Source organism: Megascapheus bottae, chromosome X (genome assembly GCF_031878675.1).
Source record: "Megascapheus bottae isolate mThoBot1 chromosome X, mThoBot2.hap1, whole genome shotgun sequence".
NCBI classification, from domain to species: domain Eukaryota; kingdom Metazoa; phylum Chordata; class Mammalia; order Rodentia; family Geomyidae; genus Megascapheus; species Megascapheus bottae.
Genome location: NC_143547.1, coordinates 26,483,509 through 26,500,026, shown reverse-complemented (window position 1 = coordinate 26,500,026; position 16,518 = coordinate 26,483,509). Strand labels below are relative to the sequence as shown.

The following is a 16,518-nucleotide window of genomic DNA, read 5'->3' as shown; positions in this document are numbered from 1 at the left end:
CACCGATTGGATATCAGGATGAAGATCACCAATAAAAGAAAGGTATGTAGGAGTATTATTAACAAAGAGAAAATGCTGGGAAGAGCTGATATTTTCCCAAGAGTACTTCTTTATTTCCTGGGCCCAGTAATTCAGAGGAACATCTTAGAAGAGGAACTGAGTCATTCAAGTCCTCTTACTTTACTGTTCCTTCAGTATGCTGGCAGTGTGTATGTATCCATATGCCTGAAGGCTAAGTGGACTTACTGTGCTAGATCATAAAGGGCTACAATCTGTAGCCTGCAACATTATTCCCAAGCAGGACTGCTATCCCAACCATAAAAGCCTTGAAAGCTGGCATTCCCTTGGCCTCCTTATGGCTGAAAGGCCTTTCAGGCATCTGTTTCCACAATAGGGAGATTTCACTCATACTGAAGATTTATTCTGGCAAGTTTTCCTCCACAATCAGTTTGTCTAAAGTTTCCAAAATTCTTCAGCTGCCTTCACATCAACACTTACAGTCACCATTTATTCTCCTCTTACCTAATGAGTAGCAATTCACGAGTCATTTAAGCAACCCACAGATAGCAATACATTCAACAATATAATGGCAGTTTTGGCCTTTTCTTTCAACATTGCAAACTTTTGCCTTTGTAATTATCATAACCAGCCAGGTCACTAGAAAGAGTGCAAGCTTTTTGTCTGCAAGCCTTGCTTAAATTTTTAGTAGTCTCGTCACTTCAATAGAATGCATTTGTAATAGTTCCTATAATCTCACCTTTCTGTTCTTGAACCTTCAAGTTGGTAACTGGTAGAAGGGAGTATCTTTTTCCCCCTTTGGAATAACTTTCATCACTGTTAGGGTTTGTGCCTGTCCTAGGGCTTGAATTCAGGGACTAGATGCTGTCTCTGAGCTTTTTTATTCATTTTTATTTTTTGCTGAAGACTAGCTTCTACCACTCGAGTCAAAGCTTCACTTTCTTTTTCTTGTTTTTTTTTTTTTGGTGATTAATTGGAGATCAGAATTTCACAGGCTTTCCTGCTCAAGCTGACTTTGAACCATGATCCTCAGCTCTCTGCCTCTGGAGTAGTTAGGATTACAGGAATGAGTACTTGGCTAATCACTGATAGTTTTATTTTCAGATCAATCACGGGATGTGATCTCTCACTTACTGGTAATATTAGCAGCAGATTTTCATACAGAAACATTTTAGCTGCATTGTATTCTTTTGTTACTTTTTTTTTCATTTTTTTTTTTGCCAGTTCTGGGGCTTGAACTCAGGGGCTAAGCACTGTTCTGAGCTCCTTATGCTCTCTTCCACTTGAGCCACAGTGCCACTGCTGGCCTTTTCTGTTTATGTGGTATGGAGGAATCAAACCCAGGGCTTCATGCACTCTACCACTAAGCCACATTCCAAGCCTGTGTATTTTTTTAAATTTAAATTATCTTTCAATGCTGTATTTGAAGAATGTTAGACCACTAGAGATAGCTTGGCAACTACTTGGATTTCAGATGGAATTGGATCCAAAATCTGACCTAGAGATTCCATTTCTACATATTTATCCTAAGGAATTAGATAACTGCATCCTCAATCATTGGATCACTGTTTATGTATTAAAAGCCCAGCATTGCCGGCACTGGTGGCTCAAGCCTGTAATCCTATCTCCTTAGGAGGCTGATATCTGGGGATCATGGTTCAAGTGAAGTCAATAAGCCTCTTATCTCCAATGAACCATCAGAAAACTGGAAATAGAGCTATGACTCAAAGTGATAGTTTCTTTGAAAAAGAAGAGCTTAGGGACAGCACCCAGGCTCTGAGTTCAAATCCAACGACTGCAAAAGAAAAAGGGAAAAAAAGAGAGAAAAACAAAACCACACAAAATTCTCCCTCCCCCCCCCCGCTCCACACACACAAACACACACACACACACACACACACACACACACACACACACACACACACAACTAGCAAACTACATTAAAAAATGCAGCAGCCAGGCACCAGTGGCTTGTGCCTATAATCATAGCTACGTAGGAGGCTAAAATCTAAGACACATGGTTCAAAGTCAGCCCAGGCATGAAAGTCTATGAGAATCTCCCATTAACCTCAGAAAACCAGAAGTACCACTGAGGCTCAAAGTGGTAGAGCACTAGCCTGGAGTGCAAAAGCTCAGGGAAAAATAATAAACAAACAAGTAGATACAATGTAACCATAGGAGTGAGCTTTCATTACTTTTGCCATCTTTGGTTGATTAGATGAAATTTACACCCACATCCAAGGAGAGATCATGATACAAGGATATAAAAATAAATAGGTAAGGATCATGGAAGTTCTTCCTACAGTCTCACAACTGGGACAAGAAGCAAAAAGATCTTAACTTTACATATAGATTTACTATAAGAATACTGAATTTCAGCATATACAGTATAATGTGAAAATATACAATCAAATATCACAGATATGAAAAAATATATCTAATGCAAACTACAGGTATTTAATGGGACCTAATGTACTATGTAGAAAGTGACTTTTTATCACAATAGAAAATATAGCTGACTTGAGTTTATCAGTACCTCAGACATCCCTTATTGTAGTTTCAGACTCTAACCCCCTGAAGACAGAAGCCATTTTTTCTTCTTTTTTTTTTAATTGCTGTATTATTAATCTAGCAAGTTCTCAGTAGGTGAACCAAAAGAGCAAACTTTAACTTTGGGTAGGCTCTTATAGTTCCTTTCAGCCTCTTCACTCCCAAATCCTGCAGCTGTTTTGTGGATTCTGGTTACAGTTAAATATGCATATGCACATGTGTTGGCATAAAGAGTAAAATCAATTTTACATAAATTTTGCTATTGTATCTGGGTTTTAATTTCATTTTTCTTTTGATAGGAATGCAATTCTGTATCCACATAGTATTATCTTCTCAGGAGACAAATACAATAATCCTTTAATTTGTTTGCAATCTGAAACTCACAGTGTCAAAATGGATCTTTGCATTTTCTGTGTTTATTACATCTGTTATCACTATGCAATCTGCATTTATTGAAATCACCAAACATCTTGTTGCATCAAAAGCAGAACGGCATGACATACAATGTTAATCCTGATTTAAAATTCTGTTATTTTCCAGTTTTCGTTATTAGCACTTAATATAATTTTGAGAAAAGAGAAGTTATTTTAATCTATCAAAAATCCTTATATAAATTGGGCTAGACATAGAAATATAGAAAGCATCACACCACATTATGAATTGTTAGAATATAGCCCAAAAGGATAATAATATTTTTTCAACAAATGCTTTTCTGGCAAAAGACGAAATCTTGGTGTCTGTGCTGGTTACTAGTTTAAGTGGACAACTACTTAATCAAGTACAAGATTTCATATTGTATTGAAGGAAGACAAACCCTTCTCTCTTATTGGGAAGATAGTTGTTCATACTGTCGTAGTCATTAGTACCCCCGGAAATGACTGTAATCCTATCACTGGCCTATTTTACAAGCTTGTAGTCACTTAACACATAAATATGGAGAGTGTACATAGTGAGACATATCCCTTGCAAGGGCACGCTCCCAATAGCCTAACTTCCTTCCACTAGGCTCCATATCCCAAAGTTCCATCATCTCTCACATGGGCTTCAGGAAACATTTCAGGTCCATACTATAACAAAGGTGATGTTCTTAAATAAAAGCAACATAAGAGTAACAACAACAATAATAGCTGCAGGAGTGGTAGAAGTTTAGAAAGAAGTAATGATAATCATTGTGTATTTATTGTGTATTATTTGTGTTATGTACTTAATAAGGGTACTTCAGTACTATTTGAGTATTAACTGGAAGATCTAAATCAGATCCTTACTATCTACTGAGTACTGTGCTCACAACCAAGAAAGGGAGTTCTATTCTGTAGCCACTTGATAAAGCCAATAACGCAAAAGTTAGAATGGAAATGGTTGAAGAATAGAGAAGTGGGGGTTTCTGCTCACAAATCATCCTCTCAACTTCAAGTATAGTATTAGAGTAATAATGACAAGTGATGAGCTAAAGGGGAGAAATAGTCATGTATGCTTTGGGAACAGGCAGAGACCTTTCAGAAATCAGGTGCTGTCACTTTTTCTTCCTCTTATGGACTGGTGTTTCCAGTCACTGGTAGGTGACTTTTAGCCCAAAGATTAAGGAAGTAGACACAATATGAAGACATATGTCAAGCCTTTTCATCTTCTTCCAAATGTCACTCTATCATATATCCAGATCTAAGTGACGAGATTGATGTTTTAGCCTATGTAGTCTTTTGCACCCCTGAAAAGTAAGCTAGGCAACTATTAACATTATAGCCCATACAAGAGAGGTACTATTTCTAGTAAAGTCGTGGGAAACTAATACTGTGGCGTTCCAGAGGTATGACCTACCAAATTAGTGATGTGTAAGTCAAGTGAGAACACCTATAATCCCAGCACTTTTGAGCAGGCTGAATAGGATCAAACATTCATGGCTAGTCTGAGACTCTGTCTCAAAGAAGAAAACGCAAATGAAACCTGACCCAAACAAGCAGAACAAGTAAAATGAGCGGGTTTACTTGACATTTCTCCTCTATAGGATATTTAACACACTATTTGCCATTAGGTAGTCAGGTTTATAAGAGAGGCTTAGAAAAGGAATATGGCTAAAAAATGAACTGGGTTGCACACTGGTCTGACTGGATTTCAAGTTGATGCTCTTTGACATGTCTTACTGTTTGCATTAGCTATTGCTGGGAAGCAACTCACACCAAAACTCAGCCAATTTACATTGGCTACATTGGGAAAACTGGTACTCTACCTGCATATTATGTTAATTTAGGAAGATTTTTGTTGTTGTTTGGTTTGGGTTTTTTATGTTTTGGTCAGTCATGGAGCTTGGATTCAGGACTTGGATGCTTTCCTTTTCTTTTCTTTCTTTTTTTTCTCATTTTTTATTGTAATTAATAGAAGGGTTACAGTTATATTCACCTGATAGAAGGTGCATTACTTCACACACATTGATCCCCCTTCTCATGGTTTTGTCCTCATTCCCCACCCCTCTCCCTCCCCCTCCCCTCATCTTGTTTTCTTTTTCTTTTAATCAGTCATGGGGTTCGAACTCGGGGCCTAGGCACTGTCCTTGGGATTTTTCTCAAAGCTAGAGCTCTACAACTTGAGCCACAGCACCACTTCTGGCCTTTTCTATATATGTGGTACCAAGGAGTCCAACTTGGATCTTCGTGCATGTTAGACAGGCACTCTTACCACTACGCCAAACTCCCGACCAGCACTCTGATTTTTGATTGACTATATGAACAAGGCATTTGAAATCATTAAAATAGTATGCACTGACATTTTCAATGTATCAGAGAATTTCTTATTCATCTCGTTCCTCATTTCCCAAACTATGGGCATGTTTTCCCTTCCTAGAGAGCACATTTCAGTGTGGTGAAGTAGAATTCTCTCTTTCTAACTACAGTAGTCTCACTTCTCTTTAATTTTACTTTCTTCAGTTTCACATCAGTTACCCATGAGCTGAACATCAGGATCACCCCAACATGATGATTTTCCATCTGATGTACAGTGAGATGGACAATACAGCCAGATGGTGTAAGAAAAGAAAAGGAGCAGAAGAAGGACAAAACTCAGCAGACCAACAGGCATTATTTGGTAGGGAAGGGCAATCAAATTTCCTTCAGTCCAGCTGAAGGGGAAATGGCTTGCAACTAAGATCCCTAAATATTCCATCAGATGGTAGGCAAGAAAGTCTCTGGCATTCACTACATTTCATCTCACCATTATTATTTTGTGTTTGTTTTGTTTTCATTGCGTAACTTTGTAAGGGGCAATGTAAAAGATGTTTTGCTAGGCCTTGTGAATAAACCAAAAGCTGAACATCCCTCCCCCATTTTGCATCCATGCTCTTTGATCTGAACCATTCCCTGCTTTAATTACTTTACAATCCCCTTGGGATCAAGGAAGAACAGGATTTACCTGTAAGTTTCTTCTGATGGAAGACAAACTGTCCTGGGGTTTGGGCATGGTCCTTCACTTTCTTTTGCTCAAAGTTAGCACTGTACCACTTGACCCACAGCTCCACTTTTGGCTTTTTTGGTGGTTAATTGGAGATAAGAGTCTCATGGACTTTCCTGCCCATGCTGGCTTTGAACCTTGATCCTCAGATCTCAGCCTCCCGAGTAGCTAGGATCACATCACATGCAGGAGTCACTAGTTCCCAGCCCATCTTGTTATCATCTTAAAGAAAACAGCTAAAAACTCAGGAGAATCTCCATCCGGGTAACTTGTTCCTGGTCTGTTCCAGTGGTGAGTTTTTCTAAGGGATTACATAGTTCAAATTCTCCCCTACAAAAACCGTATTTTAATATATTTGAGTACACTTACATAATACACCATATGTGTTGTACAGTACTTTTGGAGAGAGAAGGAAAGAGACTATTTCAATGTATGATAGTATATTGTTATAATTATTCTATTTTATTAATAATTATTTAAAACCATTCTTTCATTATTTTTATTGCCAATGTATTTTCACACCCAATGTCTAAATTAACTCTCATAAGATAGGATATGTTTGTACAGGACAAGAACATGACATGCAAAGTTCAGTACTAATAGTGATTTCAGATATTCACTGGAGGTGAGCTAGTGACTCACACCTATAAACTAATAATCTCAAGAGGCTGAGATCTGCGGGTCACAGTTCAAAGCCAGTCGAGGTAAGAAAGTCCATGACATTCTTCTTTCCAATTAACCACCAGAAAATTGGTGCTGTGGCTCAAAGTGGTAGAGCACTGGTCTTGAGCAAAAAAGCTCAGGGATAATCCCTAGGACCTGAGGTCAAACCCCCTGACCGATAAAAAAAAGGAAATATGTCCAGATATCCACTAGAGTCTTAAAACATATTCCCCATGCTTCCGAGGAGACTACTGAAACAATCACTTCTTCACACATGATGCTGAAAAGGCACATGACTTCATTGTTGTCAAGTGTTCATTTTTCCTGCAACAAACCATCAGAGGTGAGAGGTTGCTGAGTTTTTTGTGGATCATTTGTCGGGACTATAGCAGGGTGTAGGTTGGCATCAAACGGAATCTACTAAACACATAAAGCACATAGAAGTAGCTGTACCCAAAAACTAATCCACATAGGACCTGGAGTCCACGTCTCACTTTGACAAGCTGCTTCATGGCTCCTAAAATAGGCACTAGTGAACAAAACATCTCTTCTTCTACCTCATGATTTCTCAGTAAGAATCACAACAAGTTGTCATCCAGGCCTTGCTCTTTAAAGGTGTGTGACATGCTTGCTAAATGCTGAGTCATTCTTGGCCCTTTAATGCTTTTGCCTCATTGGTAAGCAAAATGTCATCTTAGCATAGGTTTCTTCTTTGCCAGCTGCTAATTCTGTTTTGTTTTATTTTTCCTATGAGGATGATATATATAATCAATTTAACATTTGCTTTCACAAGCCTCTAGAAGTAAGTATGGTTTATGCGTTTGCCATATGAAGGACAACATTGAGTCATATCTCTTTAGGTTGTTCTCCATTTATCTTAATCTATAAAATTATTGATTTAGGGGCCAGGAGTTTGGCCTAGTGGTAGAGTGCTTGCCTAGCATGAACAAAGAAACAGGTTTGATTCCTCGGGACCACATACATAGAAAAAAGCCAGAAGTGGTGCTGAGGCTCAAGTGGTAGAGCTCTAGCCTTGAGAAAGCCCAAGGACAGTGCTCAGGCCCTGAGCTCAAGGCCCAGGACTGGCAAAAATAAAATAAAATAAAATAATTGATTTATATAATGGTGTCACTAGTCCCAGGTGAGGGGTTGTGAAGTTTCCCTCTAGAAATAGGGTCCCTCCACTTAGGATTTTAGTCCCATGTTCTTGACTTTGATGGAAGAATGTGAATTTCTGGACACAATGGTTAAGAAACTTGGCAGAGCTTTATTAAGCAGGCAAGCAGAAAAGCAGAGCCACACTCTTGACAGAATGTGGGGACTCAAAGAAGACATTCATAGCTCTTTTGACATCAAAGGAGTATACGATAAAGGGGTAGGTTTGAGTTCAACTTATTCTAGGATAAATGTTTTTCTTTGTTCTCACACCTAGCACATTTAATAACTCTTGTTACTTACACTTTTATCTTTAAATTTTGATCATGGATATTAGGGCATACCTACAAAGAAAGGATGCATTATACATTTTTTCCAAGACAGATGTCTGTCCTTGAGATATATACTTTGTGTCAGGAGGAGTCATTTTCCTAAGTATTTGCTTTTCAAGGATACGTTTTTTTTTTATGATGTCCTTGCTCAGTTTTCAGAGCACACTATTTTGGGCCAGCAGTCAAGGTCACATGAATAAAGCTACTCTTGTTCTTTGCTATTTCCTTGTACTAACACTGTAGCTTATGAAGGAGTAGAAAGGTTGAAGTAAAGATGATAGTGTTTCTAACAGAATGGTTAATTAAGTACAATGTTTGTTCTGAAACCTTGGCTGCTGTTTATCATGCCTCATTTTCCCTAATCTTTCTTGCTTCAAGGGAAGGCATTATTTTATGTTTATTTTAAGGAAACAATCCAACCAAGAGGTCACTCTTTTCTATTTTAAATAAATTTCAGTGCTTTCATGAATAAAGTTATATAACAGACCATGCCCTGGGAAGTTTAAAATAGATCAGAGGTCTAATTAAAATCTGATTTGCAGATAATATTATTCATTATACTTCGAATTGAAGCTTTTCTTCTTTTAGCTCCTTGTCAGAAATCAGTACAAGTAGATTCACTTATACTTGATTTTATAGACTTCCTAGTAAAAATTAGACTAGAGCCTTGTTGATCATATTTATGACAGTAAGTTGGAACTGCTATGTCATTATTTTCATCACTGATTTTCAATGAAGCCACTTGTGAGCCATTGCCCCATTTTTGCCAATTATGTGTTCATCAACACAACACAACAATAGTTATAAAAATACAAAGTAAGTGCACTCAGTAGATTACCCACAATGTGAGGCAATATCAGCTAAGTCCAGCAATATTGTTAATTTTTGCAGGGATGAGCTGGCTAGATTAGCCAAAGAGATAAAAAATTGTATGAGAATGAAACAATAAAGCTTATAGTTGTTGATCTGGAAAGAGGGAAGGGGAGGAGAGAGAGTGACAAGGGATGAGTCTGACCAAGGAATATTCTATTAATATACAAACATTTTAAAATGAAACTTTCCTGAATGGTTCATACTGATATTGTTTTAAATGAGGGAAGCTGGGCACCAGTGTCTAATACCTGTAAACCTAACTACTCAGCAGGCTGAGATCTGAGAACTGCAGCTTGAAGCTAGCCTAGGCAGGAAAGTTGATTAGACCCTTTTTTTTTTGGTGTCCTGGGCCTTGAACTCAGGGCCTGGGTGCTGTTCCCTGAGCTTTTGTGCTCAATGCTGGTGTTCTACCATTTGAGCCACACCACCACTTCTAGCTTTTGTGAGAGTTTAGTGGATATAAGAGTTTCATAGACCTTAACTCATGAGACTCTTAATAAACTTCTAGAAGGTTGGAAGTAGGGATATGATTCAAGTGGTACAGTGCCAGTCTTGAGCACAGAAGTTCCAGGGAAGCATCCAGGCCCTGAGTTCAAGCTCCAGGACAAGCATCAAAAAAATAAAAGTTCAAGCTGGGCACGGTGGCTGATGCCTGTAATCCTAGTTACTCAGGAGGCTGAGATCTGAGGAACAAGGTTCAAAGCCAGCCCAGACACAAAAGGACCTAAGACTCTTATCTCCAATTAACCTCTAGAAAAGGGGAAGTGGGGCTTGGCTCAAGGGTAGGGCGGTAGCCTTGAGCTGAAGAACCTCAGGGACAGTGCCCAGTCCAAGTTCAAGCCCCATGACCCCCCAGAAAAACAAAAGTTCAAGGTCTGAGTTCAAGCTCTGGTGCCAACACACACACACACACACACACACACACACACACACACACACACACACACACACAAGCTGTCTTGGAGGATTCCATACATGTTTCATATTTCCTTTGGCTCTTACATTATTTGCTTCCAGATACATGTGAAAGCAGGTGAGTCCTCACGAGTTTTCTGTGAGAGGACACGCGCACACACACAGAAAGTGGCTCACAATACTTCAATGGGATGGTGCGTCTGAACTTACTGAGGATGTGTACGAACCTCGCAGACAGTGGGCCCACAGGACGCAAGGAGTTCACAGACACTACAAAGACGTATGCTCGGAGCAAACCCACTGCATTTATTTTCTGCCAAGCCAAGCAGATAATAACCCTACAGTCGAGGTACTTCTACTTCTGAGAGGCCAAAACGGAAGTAAAAGTAATTCAAAACAGAGAGGCAGATTTTGGTTAAGTTTTCAATAAATCTGCTGAAGAGAGATTCTCTGTGGAGTGTGATTACTGGTTCCTCGGAGTTTTCAGTTGGTCTAGACAGAAGCCATGGGGCAAATTCATCTATCTTGGTGGCATGCAGGAAAAATCTCCACCTTCCTCCCTGAACAAATGTCAGCTTAATCCATGTTCCCAAATCTGGGTAAATGTAAATATTTGATTTTGCTTCTTGTAAGTTTCTTGATGCATTTTCTGGATTACTTCTCTTTGGAGTTTTACCTTTAGGACTTTTTTTTTCTTCCAGACTATGACTAGATTCTGGAACGGGACCTTCCTCGGAATTTGCTGTAGACATTTCTGAATCTGTAAGAATTGATGTGTTTTGAGCATCCGGCCGTACAAATTTTTGAAATAGTTTGTTGAATTTTTCTCTTGCTTCTTTCCCTGGAACTTCTAAACAATGTATATTGGCACATGGATTCCATTTTTCCAGTTCTATCATCTTATTCTTTGAAACTTCGATGCTTTCTTTCAGGGAGAGGATATCCTTAGTGATGGTGGCTTGTTTGTCTTCATTAGCACTCATTCTGGATTGTAGGATCTCTATCTGCATGTCATAATGGTCCATCTTTTCCTGGATTCTTGCTATCATAATGACCATGTCAGTCGTTTGATTAAGAAGATCATCTTGGGATGTTTGAATATCTTGAAGTATTTCTGTAAAATTTGTTTCTTCATCAAAACTGAGGTCATCTTCGTCACTCTCATGGGAATTCATTGTTGGATGTCTAGCTAAGCAAGAATGTCGAATGTTACATTTTTGGTAGACGTTTTGAAAAGACTGTCTGATCTTGGAGAGATTTCTATTCCACATAGATCCAACAGCCGCTCGGGCCCTCCTGGTGTGAACTTTGTACATTTTTCATTCTGAAACAAGACAAAGTGTTAGTAACTGTGAATACCATCCTAGGAAAGAAGTAATGTTAATAAGAACTGGCCTTTCTCTTACTGTTTTCTTGAGTTTTCCCCCTGGTTACATCATAAAATGCTATATACAGAACCTCAAAAGTTGGAGACTGGTGTCCTTTGGTGGTTGGCTCCTTCTAAGGCAGCCCAGCCTAAGGAGGTCAGTGAAATAATGGTCAGCCTTAGAGGGCTGGGCTGTGGCAACTGTTGACCCAATGCTGATGTCACAATGGCTGCTGGCTGAGCACAAGAGGTAGGCAGAGTACAGAGGAAAAATTTTGTCTCAATCTTGTTTTTTCACTTGTACGAAAGAGCTTTGTTTAATGTGTGTTGTATCTATTGATACTTCATGTTAGCAATTAAAAATGAAAAAGGAAGAAACTCTTTCATTTTTTGGGGTGCTGGTCCTAGGGTTTGAAGTCAGGCCTGGGCACTGCTCCTTAGCTTTTTTTGTTTAAGGCTGGGTATCTGCCACTTGAACAACATCTCTACTTTCAGAGATTTTAGGTGATTAATGAGAGAAAAGGGTCTCACAGTATTTCTTCTCAGACTGGCTTCTGAGTAGCTAGGATTATAGGTATGAATCACTGATATCTGTCTTTCTTATTTTAGTTTAAATTTACAGGCATGAACCACTGATATCTGGCTTGCTTGCTTGCTTGCTTGCTTGCTTGCTTATTTATTTATTTATTTATTTATTTATTTATTTATTTATTTATTTATTTATTTATTTATTGTGCCAGGTAGGGCTAGAACTCAGGGCCTGGGCTGTCTGTCCCTGAGCTTTTTTGTTAAAGGTTAGAGCTCTACCACTTGAGTCACAGCTCCACTTTCAGCTTTTTGGTGGTTAATTGGAGATGAGTCTCCTACCCTGGCTGGATTAAAACTGCAGCCCCTCAGTGGAATTTATTTTTTCATTAGTGTAAGTAAAAATTTATCACATGTTAACATTGTATTCATAAACTGCTTTGTTGAATGGTGTCTTTTTTGTATAACTTTTTGTACAACTACTTAAAGATAATTTTTAAAATAATAAAAGGGCATTTTTTATTGTCAGGGTAATGTATAGAGGGGTTACAGTTACATTTACCAGGTAGTAGGTGCACTACTTCTCACACATTGATACCCCTTCTCATGTTTTTGTCTCCATTTCCCTCCCCCACGCCCCTCCCAATCATCTTGTTTTCCCCCTTCCCATTCCTATTTCAAATAAACATATATACAATATACCAGGTAACAAAGTCAGATAACCAAAGGGCAAAAAAGAGAAGAGGAATAACATAGTACATTAAGAACAACAATCACACAAGATATAGCTCTTGTTTCCATATCCTAGAGATCTTGAAAGTGCATTTTTAAAAATTAGAAAGGATTCTATTTTCTATAGCAAAATAGAAGAATTGTCACTGGATGGAGGTGAGGTTCAGTGAAGCTTCCCCTTAAATGTCTTCCTTTAGGGTCCTTGACTTCAATGGCAGAAGAAGAATTTCTGGACAGGGCTGGGGATTTGGCCTAGAGGTAGAGTGCTTGTCTAGCATGCATGAAACCCAGGTTTGATCCCTTGGTACCACATATACATAAAACAAGCTGGAAATGGTGCTGAGACTCAAATGGTAGAGCTCTAGCCTTGAGAAAGCCCAAGGACAGTGCTCAGGCCCTTAGTACAAGCCCCAGGACAGGCAAAAAAAATAATTTCTGGACAGGTCATGATGGTAAGAAAACAGAGCTTTATTAAGTAAACAAGCAGGCAAACAGACAAACAGACAAAAAGGCAGACAAACACAAAGAATTTATTTTTCATTCATAATGAAAAGAATAACATGCCTATCAATATTTGAAATACTTTATCTACAAAACATTAGCATCTACAAAAAATTAGCATTTTTAACCTTTTTTTTTTCTTTTTCCTTCTTTAGGAAAAAAGAAATATAAAGCTACCCTGCCAACTAGCTATCAGATATTAGAATATCTGACAAAACAAAACAAAACAAAACACACAAAACAAGCTGCTGACTGCTTGCTATGCTACAGTAAAAGATAATTATAGTAAGTTGGGATTTTTAAAATGTGTGCAATGATTATTTTAAATTCTTCGAATGTTGGAATACTTATGAGAAGGTTAAAACTGAACTCCACCTTGTAGAACTGAGAGATCAACATTTTCTACAGGGCAACTTTTCTTTCTTTTCTTTTTTCTGGTCCTGGGGCATGAACTGTGGGCCTGGGTGCTTTCCTGAGCTTTTTTGCTCAAGGCTAGCTCTCTACTACTTTAGCCACAACTCCACTTTCAGCTTTTTTTTTTTTTGGCAGTTAATTGGAGATGAGAGTTTCACAATTTTTTCTGCCAGGGATGGCTTTCAACTGAAGTCCTCAGATCTCAGCCTCCTGAGCAGCTAGGATTACAGACATGAGTCACTGGTGCCAAGCAATAACTTCAACTGAGAATAAATTCTGCATAGCTCCTGTCTTTCCTCCCATCCTCCTACTTTTTCCTACTCGTAAAGTACTCAGTTTCTTTTCAACTGAAACAAAGACCCTGATGTTGTATTGGGCTGTATGTAATCATCCTGCTTAATATTTAGTCTTGCAAACATAAGGGACAAGAAAATTGGGGGGAAGGTTCAAACCCAGAGAATGTGAGCTGCCTATCTGCTATGGATAAGGCATAGTCTTATTTCTCTCCTGGCTCTTATAGCCATGCTCAGGAGCTATGGAGGGCTGTCTTTGAAGCATTCTCTTGGTTTGCACTGCTGAGGTCATGTTTAGCAATTCTAAAGAAATAATTCCAAATTTTACTTGAAACGCTGTGGCTAGATATATAGTTGAAAACAACCAGCATTGAATTTTTCAAATTTTTCTCTTATAGAAACCCAAGGTCATAATCAAACATTTACCTATGTGAGATCTGAGGACTCTACTAGATCATCATAAGGTAAGTTTGGAGAATAGTAAATTACTATTAAAATGATTTTTTATTTGCTGGGTGCGAGTGGGCTTATACCTGTAATCCTAGCTATTTGGGAGGCTAAGAACTGAGAATTTAAAATTTGAATTTCAAAGTGAGTCCAAGAAAGAAATTCCATGAGACTGTAATCTCCACTTAACCACATGAAAGCCAGAAGTGGAGCTGTGGCACAAGTGGTAGAGTGCCAACCTTTAGCACAAAAGCTATAGGAGAGTGCCCAGGCCCTGAGTTCAGTCCCCAGTGCTGACATTCCCAGGCATACACATACATCCCCCCCAAATAAAAAAAATCCTATTCTTTCTTATTTGATTTGTTTCCTTTTTAATGACTACTTGTTTCTCTGCTGAATGTCGGGTCTCAACACTTTTGCAAGAGATGAACTCTCAAAGTACCCTCAAAGAGCAAACCCACATCCATCCATACAAATCTGTCAGAATGTACTAGATGTTGTGGAGTGAGAAATGTTATTTTAATATCTGCCTGTGAGCGGGAATGAGGCTGTTGGCAGCCTTCCCATCTCCTGAAATACTCGGGGCTCACTGAGTGGGTCACATGCTCATGTTTTAGTCCCCTGAGGAAGTATGTTGAGGTATAGCAAATTAATCACAAAAGAGAAAACCTCAGGAATTTTCTAGGGAGCCACCTACAAGTTTTGAATAGCCTCTGATCAGCCAGGTACTATAACACCTTTTGCTTATGCGTTTTTTTCATATATTTTTAATTGTAATTAATAGAAAGGTTACATTATATTCACCAGATAAAGGGTGCATTACTTCACATACATTGATACCCATTCTCATGTTTTGGTCCCCATTTCCTCCCCCCACTCCGCCCCTCATCTTGTTTTTCCCCCTTCCCTATCTAATTTCAAATAACCAAATATACATATATATAATATATCAGATAACAGGTGAAATACTGTAAAAATAATTACATTCTCTAGCAGTGATATTTATTCTTGTCAGAACTAAGGACACTCAAGTTTTTTTTTTATTTCATATCCGTGGTTGACTGACTCTCTTTAATCACCATTTCTGCTAAGGTTGGTTTTTCTTTTCCCTCACAGGGTAAGTTGCAAATCTCCATCCCACTCAATCCTTTTTTCTCTTTGTCATCAAATCTCATAGAATCAAAAACTGAAACAACAGGGAAACATTTACCTAATGTGAAGTCTTAATTTTGTATCTCCACCTGCTTTGTTCTTTTCCTAAATGGTTCTTTGTGTATTCTTCCCGAGTTTCTGTACACAGATCCATACAAAAGCAAATAGGTATTTATTCTGACTCAAGTTCTTACATAAAATTAGCATATTGGGCAGGGACTTGCACAGACTTATATGCCAATATACAGACATGTATATCAGTGTTCATGGAAGCAGAATTGACAATATTCAACTGGTGAAAAGAAATGAAATGTACATCCACAGTCACAGAAGTAAAGAAAATGTCGTCTATACATACAATGGATTATTTTTAGTTATAGAAAGGAATGAAGTTGTGGACACATGCTACCGTAGAAATGAACCTTGGAAAAATAATATAAATAAAAATAAGTTAGCTACAAAAAGATAAGCACTTTTTCTTTGAGGGGGGGAGGATTGCTAGGAACTAAAACCATAGCCTTTTTGTTCTAGACAAGCTCTCTACCACTGAGCTACACTCATCATGAGCCTCTGACTCCACTTATGAAAGATAACTAGAATAAGAAAATTGGAGACAGAAAGTAGACTAGAGATTACCAACAGATGGAGAGGAGACTGAGAGGTTATTGCTTCATTGTTAGTTACTACTTAGAGTTATGAATCATGTAACCTCAATGCAACTGAATTGTCCACGTAAAATGTTATTTGCATCTGCTTTCCCATAATTAAAAATTAATAATGTATTAAAAACTGTACATATCAAATGGATTAATGGTGTGGTAGGTGAATAGTATTTCAAGAAATCTCTTCAAAAATAAGCACATGGATGACTCTGTGTCTTGTTTGCGCCCACCTGCATTTTTTTCTGGTCAGTGCTTTACCACTTGAGCCACAGCATCACTTCTGTTTTTTTCTGTGTGTGTGGTACTGTGGAATCAACTCCAGGGCTTTGTGCATGGTAGGCAAGCAGTCTACTCCTAGGCCATGCTCCCAACCCTGTTTTTTGTTTTTGCCAGTCCTGGGGCTTGAACTCAGAGCCTGGGCTGTCTTTGAGCTTTTTTACTCAAGGTTAATGCTCTACCACTTGAGCCATGCTATCTTCCTG

At 38.5% G+C, this 16,518-nt stretch overlaps 1 protein-coding gene across 1 annotated transcript; it reads right to left on the bottom strand.

Moving 5' to 3' along the window:
* Positions 1-10,230: 10,230 nt before the first annotated feature.
* Positions 10,231-11,476, bottom strand: LOC150040628 (coiled-coil domain-containing protein 54-like). The gene is made up of 2 exons (XM_090325653.1): positions 11,351-11,476; positions 10,231-11,268 (listed from the first exon to the last, which is right to left on the bottom strand). The coding sequence occupies exon 2, from the start codon at positions 11,258-11,260 to the stop codon at positions 10,283-10,285; it is 978 nt and encodes a 325-aa protein (XP_090181779.1). The 5' UTR covers positions 11,261-11,268; positions 11,351-11,476; the 3' UTR covers positions 10,231-10,282.
* Between the last annotated feature and the right edge of the window lie 5,042 nt (positions 11,477-16,518).

Excerpts from the sequence above, each read along its gene's own strand:
- LOC150040628 (XM_090325653.1), bottom strand. The coding sequence starts at position 11,260 with ATGTACAAAGTTCACACCAGGAGGGCCCGAGCGGCTGTTGGATCTATG.